We start from the raw sequence: 9753 nt of genomic DNA on the forward strand, positions 1-9753 counted from the left end.
TTTTATGGCAATTCTCATGGTACATTTTTACATGGCAAGCCTAGTTATTGCAAGTGTTCCCAACGTTACTACCGATCAGTCTGCTCTTCTTGCTTTAAAAGCTCAAATTTCTTATGATCCTCGCAATATTTTGACAAACAACTGGTCCTCTAGCACCTCTGTTTGTAGTTGGATCGGTATCACTTGTGGTTTCCGTCATCATCGAGTCACGGCCTTGAACCTTTCTTGCATGGGTCTCATAGGCACCATTCCCCCACACGTGGGGAACCTCTCATTTTTGGTTAGCCTAAGCGTCGAAAACAACAGCTTTCATGGCTCTATGCCCAACGAGTTGGCTCGTCTTTACCGGTTGCGACACTTTTCTGTTAAATTCAATGATTTCAATGGAGAAATCCCATCATGGATGGGGCTATTATCCAAACTTCAATATTTGTCTCTAAGCGGTAACAGTTTCACAGGTAGTATTCCACCATCTCTATCTAACATATCATCGTTGCAAATACTTAGCATTGCTTTTAACCAACTTTCAGGCACCATTCCTTCTTCCATCTTCAACATATCCACTTTGCAAGAAATTTATCTAACAGAGAACAAGCTTTCTGGTTCGATGCCCTCCATTATCTTCAACATGTCTTCACTGGAAGTCATAGATCTTTACACTAATGAGTTGTCTGGTGAACTTCCAGAAGATATGTTTAATCATCTTCCCAAATTACAACGGCTTGATGTGTCTTATAATCAGTTTAATGGAAAAATTCCATCCAGTTTATTAAGGAGCAAACAACTGCAATATTTGTCATTGTGGGCTAATAATTTCATAGGAAGAGTACCTCTGGAAATTGGAAACTTAACCATGCTTACAAAGTTATACCTTGGCTATAACAACTTTGAAGGTTTGTTTAATATTCTTTTAGCATTTTATAGATTAAACTTCAATATTTGTTTCTAAATAGTAACTATTTTATAGGTACTATCCCATCTACTTTGTTTAAGTGCAAACAACTGCAAATTCTATCATTGTCGGTTAATAGATTCACGGGAAGAGTACCTTTGGAAATTGGAAACTTAACCATGCTTACAAAGTTATACCTTGCCTATAACAACTTTGAAGGTTTGTTTAGTATTGTTTCCGCATTTTATAGATTAAACTTCATTATTTGTTTCTAAATAGTAACTATTTTATAGGTACTATCCCATCTACTTTGTTAAAGTGCAAACAACAGCAAATTCTATCATTGTCGATTAATAGATTCACAGGAAGAGTACCTTTGGAAATTGGAAACTTAACCATGCTTAAAAAGTTATACCTTGCCTATAACAACTTTGAAGGTTTGTTTAGTATTCTTTTAGCATTTATAGATTAAACTTCAATATTTGTTTCTAAATAGTAACTATTTCATAGGTACTATCCCATCTACTTTGTTTAAGTGAAAACAACTGCAAATTCTACCATTGTCGGTTAATAGATTCACGGGAAGAGTACCTTTGGAAATTGGAAACTTAATCATGCTTACAAAGTTTTACCTTGCCTATAACAGCTTTCAAGGTTTGTTTAGTATTCTTTTAGCATTTTATAGATTAAACTTCAATATTTGTTTCTAAATAGTAACTATTTCGTAGGTACTATCCCATCTACTTTGTTTAAGTGCAAACAACTGCAAATTCTATCATTGTCGGTTAATAGATTCACGGGAAGAGTACCTTTGGAAATTGCAAACTTAATCATGCTTACAAAGTTATACCTTGCCTATAACAACTTTAAAGGTTTGTTTAGTATTCTTTTAGCATTTTATAGATTAAACTTCAATATTTGTTTCTAAATAGTAACTGTTTTATAGGTACTATCCCATCTACTTTGTTTAAGTGCAAACAACTGCAAATTCTATCATTGTCAGTTAATCAATTCACAGGAAATATACCTTCAGAAATTGGGGACTTAATCATGCTCACAGAATTATACCTTTACAACAATAGCATTGGAGGTATGCTTAGTCATGCTTTAGTTGATTCATCCATGGATGTTACAAAGTTATACCTAGACTATAACAACTTTGAAGGTTTGTTTAGTATTCTTTTAGCATTTTATAGATTAAACTTCAATATTTGTTTTTAAATAGTAACTGTTTTATAGGTACTATCCCATCTACTTTGTTTAAGTGCAAACAACTACAAATTCTTTCATTGTCGGTTAATAGATTCATGGGAAGATTACCTTTGGAAATTGGAAACTTAACCATGGTTACAAAGTTATACCTTGCCTATAACAACTTTGAAGGTTTTATTAGTATTCTTTTAGCATTTTATAGATTAAACTTCAATATTTGTTTCTAAATAGTAACTGTTTTATCGGTATTATCCCATCTAATTTGTTTAAGTGCAAACAACTGCAAATTCTATCATTGTCGGTTAATAGATTCATGGGAAGAGTACCTTTGGAAATTGGAAACTAAACCATGCTTACAAAGGTATACCGTGGCTATAACAACTTTGAAGGTTTGTTTAGTATTCTTTTAGCATTTTATAGATTAAACTTCAATATTTGTTTCTAAATAGTAACTGTTTTATCGGTATTATCCCATCTACTTTGTTTAGGTGCAAACAACTACAAATTCAATCGTTGTCGGTTAATAGATTCATGGGAAGAGTACCTTTGGAAATTGGAAACTTAACCATGCTTACAAAGTTATACCTTGCCTATAACAGCTTTGAATGTTTGTTTAGTATTGTTTTAGCATTTTATAGATTAAACTTCAATATTTTTTTCTAAATAGTAACTGTTTTATAGGTACTATCCCATCTACTTTGTTTAAGTGCAAACAACTGCAAATTCTATTATTGTCGGTTATGAGATTCATGGGAAGAGTACCTTTGGAAATTCGAAACTTAACCATGCGTACAAAGTTATACCTTGCCTATAACAGCTTTGAATGTTTGTTTAGTATTCTTTTAGCATTTTATAGATTAAACTTCAATATTTTTTTCTAAATAGTAACTGTTTTATAGGTACTATCCCATCTACTTTGTTTAAGTGCAAAGAACTGTAAAGTCTATCATTGTCGGTTAATAGATTCACAGGAAATATACCTTTAGAAATTGGGGACTTAATCAAACTCACAGAATTATACCTTTACAAGAATAGGATTGGATGTATGTTTAGTCATGCTTTAGTTGATTCATCCATGGATGTTAGAAGGTTATACCTTGACTATAACAACTTTGAGGGTTTGTTTAGTATTCTTTTAGCATTTTATAGATTAAACTTCAATATTTATTTCTAAATAGTAACTATTTTATAGGTACTATCCCATCTACTTTGTTTAAGTGCAAACAACTGCAAATTCTATTATTGTCGGTTATGAGATTCATGGGAAGAGTACCTTTGGAAATTGGAAACTTAACCATGCGTACAAAGTTATACCTTGCCTAGAATAGCTTTGAATGTTTGTTTAGTATTCTTTTAGCATTTTATAGATTAAACTTCAATATTTTTTTCTAAATAGTAACTGTTTTATAGGTATTATCCCATCTACTTTGTTTAAGTGCAAACAACTGCAAAGTCTATCATTGTCGGTCATAGATTCACAGGAAATATAGCTTTAGAAATTGGGGACTTAATCATGCTCACAGAATTATACCTTTACAACAATAGGATTGGAGGTATGTTTAGTCATGCTTTAGTTGATTCATCCATAGATGTTAGAAAGTTATACCTTGATTATAAGAACTTTGAAGGTTTGTTTAGTATTCTTTTAGCATTTTATGATTAAACTTCAATATTTGTTTCTAAATAGTAACTATTTTATAGGTACTATTCCATCTACTTTGTTTAAGTGCAAACAACTGCAAGTTCTATTATTGTCGGTTATGAGATTCATGGGAAGAGTACATTTGGAAATTGGAAACTTAACCATGCTTACAAAGTTATACCTTGCCTATAACAACTTTGAAGTTTTGTTTAGTATTCTTTTAGCATTTTATAGATTAAACTTCAATATTTTTTTCTAAATAGTAACTGTTTTATAGGTACTATCCCATCTACTTTGTTTAAGTGCAAACAACTGCTAAGTCTATCATTGTCGGTTAATAGATTCTCAGGAAATATACCTTTAGAAATTGGGGACTTAATCTTGCTCACAGAATTATACCTTTACAACAATAGGATTGGAGGTATGTTTAGTCATGCTTTAGTTGATTCATCCATGGATGTTAGAAAGTTATACCTTGACTATAACAACTTTGAAGGTTTGTTTAGTATTCTTTTAGCATTTTATAGATTAAACTTCAATATTTGTTTCTAAATAGTAACTATTTTATAGGTACTATCCCATCTACTTTGTTTAAGTGCAAACAACTGCAAATTCTATTATTGTCGGTTATGAGATTCATGGGAAGAGTACCTTTGGAAATTGGAAATTTAACCATGCGTACAAAGTTATACCTTGCCTATAACAGCTTTGAATGTTTGTTTAGTATTCTTTTAGCATTTTATAGATTACACTTCAATATTTGTTTCTAAATGGTAACTATTTTATAGGTACTATCCCATCTACTTTGTTTAAGTGCAAACAACTGCAAATTCTATCATTGTCGGTTAATAGATTCACAGGAAATATACCTTCAGAAATTGGGGACGTAGTCATGCGCACAGGATTAGACTTTAGCAACAATATCAATGGAGGTATGCTTAGTGATGCTTTAGTTAATTCATCCATGGATGTTACAAAGTTATACCTTGGCTATAACAACTTTGAAGGTTTGTTCTTCTATTCTTTTAGCATTTTGTAGATTAAACTTCTATATTTGTTTCTAAATAGTAACTATTTTGTAGGTACTATCCCATCTACTTTGTTTAAGTGCAAACAACTGCAAATTCTATCACTGTCGGTTAATAGATTCATGGGAAGAGTACCTTTGGAAATTGGAAACTTAACCATGCTTACAAAGTTATACCTTGCCAATAACAACTTTAAAGGTTTGTTTAGTATTCTTTTAGCATTTTATAAATTAAACTTCAATATTTTTTTCTAAATAGTAATTGTTTTATAGGTACTATCCCATCTACTTTGTTTAAGTGCAAACAACTACAAATTCTATCATTGTCGATTAATAGATTCAAGGGAAGAGTACCTTCGAAAATTGGAAACTTAACCATGCTTACCAAGTTATACCTTGGCGAGAACAACTTTGAAGGTTGGTTTTGTATTTTTTTACCACTTTGTAGATTAAACTTCCATATTTGTTTATAAATGGTAACTATTTTATAGGTTCTCTCTCATATATCCACTTCTTTCAAGCGCTAACAATTCCAATTTTTCGATAGGTGGGGATAATGGGTTCACTGGAAGTGTACCTCCATAAATTGGAAACTTAACCATATGCTCACAACATTAGAACTTAACTACAACAACTTTGAAAGTATGTTTAATCCTAATTTAGTTGATTGATTATATAAATAACATCATTTACTCAGGATTTTGCCTTTTGATAGCGTTAGATTGGATACCTTTGAATTGGAAGTGCAAAATAATTAGGCACAACTTTGTAGGAAACAAAAGAACGTAATTAAAAAAATTCTATGAAAATAGAAAACTCTAGTGGATAGTAATCTAGGCTTTGTTTATTTATATTTTTGTTTTCTCTTTTAAAATCGAAAACATTAAAAAATATCTTCAACATAAAAAAACTATTAAATACAAATAAATAATTTTTGATATAAAAACATTTTTTTTTTTCAAATTGAAAACGAAAAATATCCCAAGAAACATATTAACAAACATAGTATATTGTTGCTAGCTAGAGTGCTATCCCTTGGGTTGGAAGAGCCGCACTCCTAACATAGTGTTGATTGGTGATCAGTGAGATATGTGGGTTGGGCTTTTCTAATGGAGCTGCTTGCATGCACAAATCAGGTAGTGCAACAAAAATAACATTATTTATAGTAATGTTGTATTAGCATAGAAATAAAAATAAGCAAAAGACTAAACGCACTCTGTTTGTTTGCTATCTATTGATCATTGCTGCCTCAATCCCCACCCACTTAACAAAGTTAAGCCCATTGGGCATTGCCTTCTTAAAGCATTCTCTAGACAACAACAAATGTGCCCACCATTATTTTGTCATGCATTTTGCGTGACTCAATTGAACGTGCTAACCAAATTGGTATTTGATTAGTTTAAAACAAAGAGTGCATTAAATAACTTGTGTCTTCACCTCTTGTGGTCTTTTTTCTTTTTCCTTTTTCCCTTTCTCCTATTCTTTGCATATTGAAAGTTAAGGCTTAGAAAATATCACATCCATGGATCACGCTAATAACAAATTAATATGATTGTCCACACAGCTCAGCTAATAAATAAAATAGAGGCTCAATCGACAAGGTGGCCAACTAGCCGTGTGAAACCAGGACAGTGGAGGGAGTGACTTATTTATTAATTAGCTCTTAATTTGAAGTTTTGGTTGGGTTTTTAGACATCTATTCACTTGTATGTATGATTCATTTAAAGCACCTTATTTTTTTGTTTTGAATAATAATGTGTGGTTGTTCATATTGTGTTAGGTGCAATACCAAATGAGATTGGTAATCTACAAAACCTTGAGACCTTCGATATTGGTGTCAACAACTTCAATGGTTCAATTCCATTTGAAATCTTTAATATCTCAACAATAAGAGTAATTGATATGCATTTGAGTAACCTCTCAGGCCATCTCCCAGCAAATGCAGGCCTCTTCCTTCCAAATCTTCAGTATCTTTATCTTGATTATAACAAACTAAGTGGAACAATCCCTAGCTCTATCTCCAATGCTTCGAAACTCACTAAATTAGATCTAGGAGACAACTCATTCTCAGGCTTAATTCCTAAACCACTAGGTAATTTAAGGCTCCTCAAGTTGCTCCGCCTAGCAGGAAATAATTTGACCATTGAATCATCTACTCCAGAATTCAACTTTTTCTCTTCTTTGTCAAATTTGGCATATCTAAATGTTTTATCATTGTCAGCTAATCCATTGAATGGCGTCCTTCCTAGTTCCATTGGAAATCTCTCCACTTCTCTTCAAAAAATTTACATAAATAATTGCAATATTAAGGGCATCATTCCAAGAGATATAGGAAATTTAAGCAACTTGATGACTTTGAGTTTAAGTCAAAATGAATTGATTGGACCTATTCCAACTACAGTGGGAAGATTGCACAAGCTTCAAGGTCTCTATCTTTTTAATAATAGACTAGAAGGTCTCATCCCATCCGATCTTTGTCATTTAGAGAGCTTGTTCGAGTTGTATTTAGGTGATAATGAGCTTTCTGGACCTATTCCTGTGTGTGTAAATAATCTCACATATCTAAGATATCTTTACTTAGACTTCAACCAATTAACTTCCACGATTCTATTGAGCTTGTGGAGCCTTACATATATCTTGGAGGTCCAACTCTCATCAAATTATCTAAGTGGCCCTCTCTCATTAGAGATTGGAAATTTGAAGGCCTTGAGAGTATTAAATTTATCAAGAAATCAACTATTTGGTCATATCCCAGCAACAATTGGTGGCCTCAAAGATCTAGCTAATCTCTCCTTGGCGAACAATAAATTCGAAGGCTCAATTGCTGAATCATTTGGTGAACTAGTAAGCTTGGAATTCTTGGATCTTTCTAGTAACAATTTATCTAGAGAGATCCCCACTTCCTTTGAAGCGCTTTCGTATCTCAAATATCTAAATGTCTCTTTCAATAGACTGGGAGGAAAAATTCCTGTAGGAGGACCATTTGTACACTTCTTCACTGCATCATTTATGTCAAATGATGGACTTTGTGGTGCTCCCCAATTTCAACTTCCCCCGTGTAAAGAAGGTGTTTCTCGAGCCAAAAAGACCGCAGCAGTACGTATACTAATGTATGTATTACTAACAATTGGATTAACAATGCTTGTAGTTACTCTTGTATTAGCATGGACAAGATGCAGAAAAAGGAATGCAAAACTTCCAGTGGTTGCAAACTCATTACCTTTAGCGACATGGAGAAGAATTTCCCAACAACAAATTTTACAAGCAACAAAAGGGTTTAGTTCACACAACTTACTTGGTAATGGGAGCTTCGGATCAATTTATCAAGGAACACTTTCAGATGGAATGATTGTTGCAATAAAAGTTTTCAACTTGGCAGTAGAAGGGGCATTCAAGAGTTTTGATATAGAGTGTGGGATACTATTCAATATTCGTCATCGAAATCTTGTCAAAATCATTAGCACGTGTAGTAACATGAACTTTAAAGCTTTGGTATTGGAATACATGCCTAATGGGAACCTAGAGAAGTGGTTGTATTCTAAAGATCACTGTTTGAGTATCTTACAAAGACTAAATATAATGATCAATGTCGCATCAGCATTGGAATACCTGCACTATGGTTCTTCAACACCTATTGCTCATTGTGATTTGAAACCCAGCAATATCTTATTAGATGAAAATTTGATCGCGCATGTTGCTGATTTTGGCATTGCCAAGTTGCTTGTTGATGGGGATTCTATGATACAAACTATGACTCTTGCTACTATTGGGTATATGGTACCAGGTGATGTTTTTAGCCTACAACTTGAATTTACTTGTGTATCAATCTACTCATTCATACATAGATAAACATAGGTTTTTGGTTTAATACTGATTTTAGCACTTTATATATTTGAAATATATAATTATGTTCTGATGATTTGTTTTTCTATTACAAATAGAGTTTAGATCGGAAGGGATTGTTTCTACAAGTGGTGTTGTGTGTAGTTATGGTATTTTGCTAATGGAAACTTTCACAAGAAAGAAACCTACTGATAACATTTTTGCTGGAGAAATGAGCTTGAAGCGTTGGGTGGAGGAATCATCACCCCATTCAGTAACTAAAGTTGTTGATGCCTATTTGTTAAGAAAAGAAAGAGATTATGCTTCAATGGATAATTGTATATCATCCATAATAGAATTGGCTTTGCAGTGTTGTACCAAGTTACCTAAACAAAGAATTAAGGCAAACAATATTTCAATTACACTCAACAAGATCAAATTGAAGTTTCTACAAGATACTGAAGGAAGCTAATATGAGAGCATCAAGTTTGTTTATAGCTCTTTGATGTTTGTGCTTTTGAAATAATATAATAATGTTGAGACTCCTATGAGATTTGTTTCTAGCCATTGCTTTTTTATAGTAGATAATATAGTAACATTTATAACTTGTATATTTAATGATTGTAGTGACCTATATAATGTGTCACTAATGGGTATTTTAAGTTAGTCTCAAAGTGTTAAAGGCAACAAATCATTATTTTTTTTTATCTTGAGACACAAATGATAGCAATTGTGGGGTTGTAATTTTGGTACTTGTTATAATAGATGTATCATTGCATAAACCTTACACATATTCAATGGTAGATTCATCCATTCACTTTGGAGATGATTAAAAGATAGTTGAAAACTGAATAAATTCTATCAGTTCTCTTCTACAAAATTCAATGATTTAGATAAGGACATAACTCAGACAAGGGTTTCTATGCATTATTCAAGCCATCACTATGATCTGAAAAGAAAGATGTTTCATAAAGCAATGGAGAAATGAATCATTCCAGGAAATAATAACAACCACAAAAGAAGAAAAGTCAGAATCAAATTTTCTTGCAATTTTTCATCAAATTACATTCCACAATTTTTATAAAACCAAAACACAAATAAATAAAAAAGAAAATGAAAAAATCTCCATATATTCTTGCTCTAGAATTGTTTTTTACA

At 32.3% G+C, this 9753-nt stretch overlaps 1 protein-coding gene across 1 annotated transcript; it reads left to right on the forward strand.

The window, feature by feature from the left end:
• The first annotated feature begins 31 nt into the window (after nucleotides 1-31).
• On the forward strand, nucleotides 32-9067 carry LOC132169337 (probable LRR receptor-like serine/threonine-protein kinase At3g47570). The gene is made up of 9 exons (XM_059580389.1): nucleotides 32-764; nucleotides 1186-1329; nucleotides 1911-2057; nucleotides 3541-3732; nucleotides 4138-4242; nucleotides 4535-4753; nucleotides 4829-4972; nucleotides 6554-8557; nucleotides 8715-9067. Exons 1-9 carry the CDS (start codon nucleotides 32-34, stop codon nucleotides 9065-9067), a joined length of 4041 nt encoding a protein of 1346 aa, XP_059436372.1.
• Nucleotides 9068-9753: the final 686 nt, after the last annotated feature.

The sequence above is a fragment of the Corylus avellana genome, chromosome ca2, assembly GCF_901000735.1.
Source record: "Corylus avellana chromosome ca2, CavTom2PMs-1.0".
NCBI classification, from domain to species: Eukaryota; Viridiplantae; Streptophyta; class Magnoliopsida; order Fagales; family Betulaceae; genus Corylus; species Corylus avellana.

Coding starts and splice junctions, on each gene's coding strand:
- LOC132169337 (XM_059580389.1), top strand. CDS start 32: ATGGCAAGCCTAGTTATTGCAAGTGTTCCCAACGTTACTACCGATCAG. Junction 2,058..3,540: donor AGACTATAACAACTTTGAAG/GTTTGTTTAGTA, acceptor ACTTTGTTTAAG/TGCAAACAACTGCAAAGTCT. Junction 3,733..4,137: donor TGATTATAAGAACTTTGAAG/GTTTGTTTAGTA, acceptor TCTTGCTCACAG/AATTATACCTTTACAACAAT.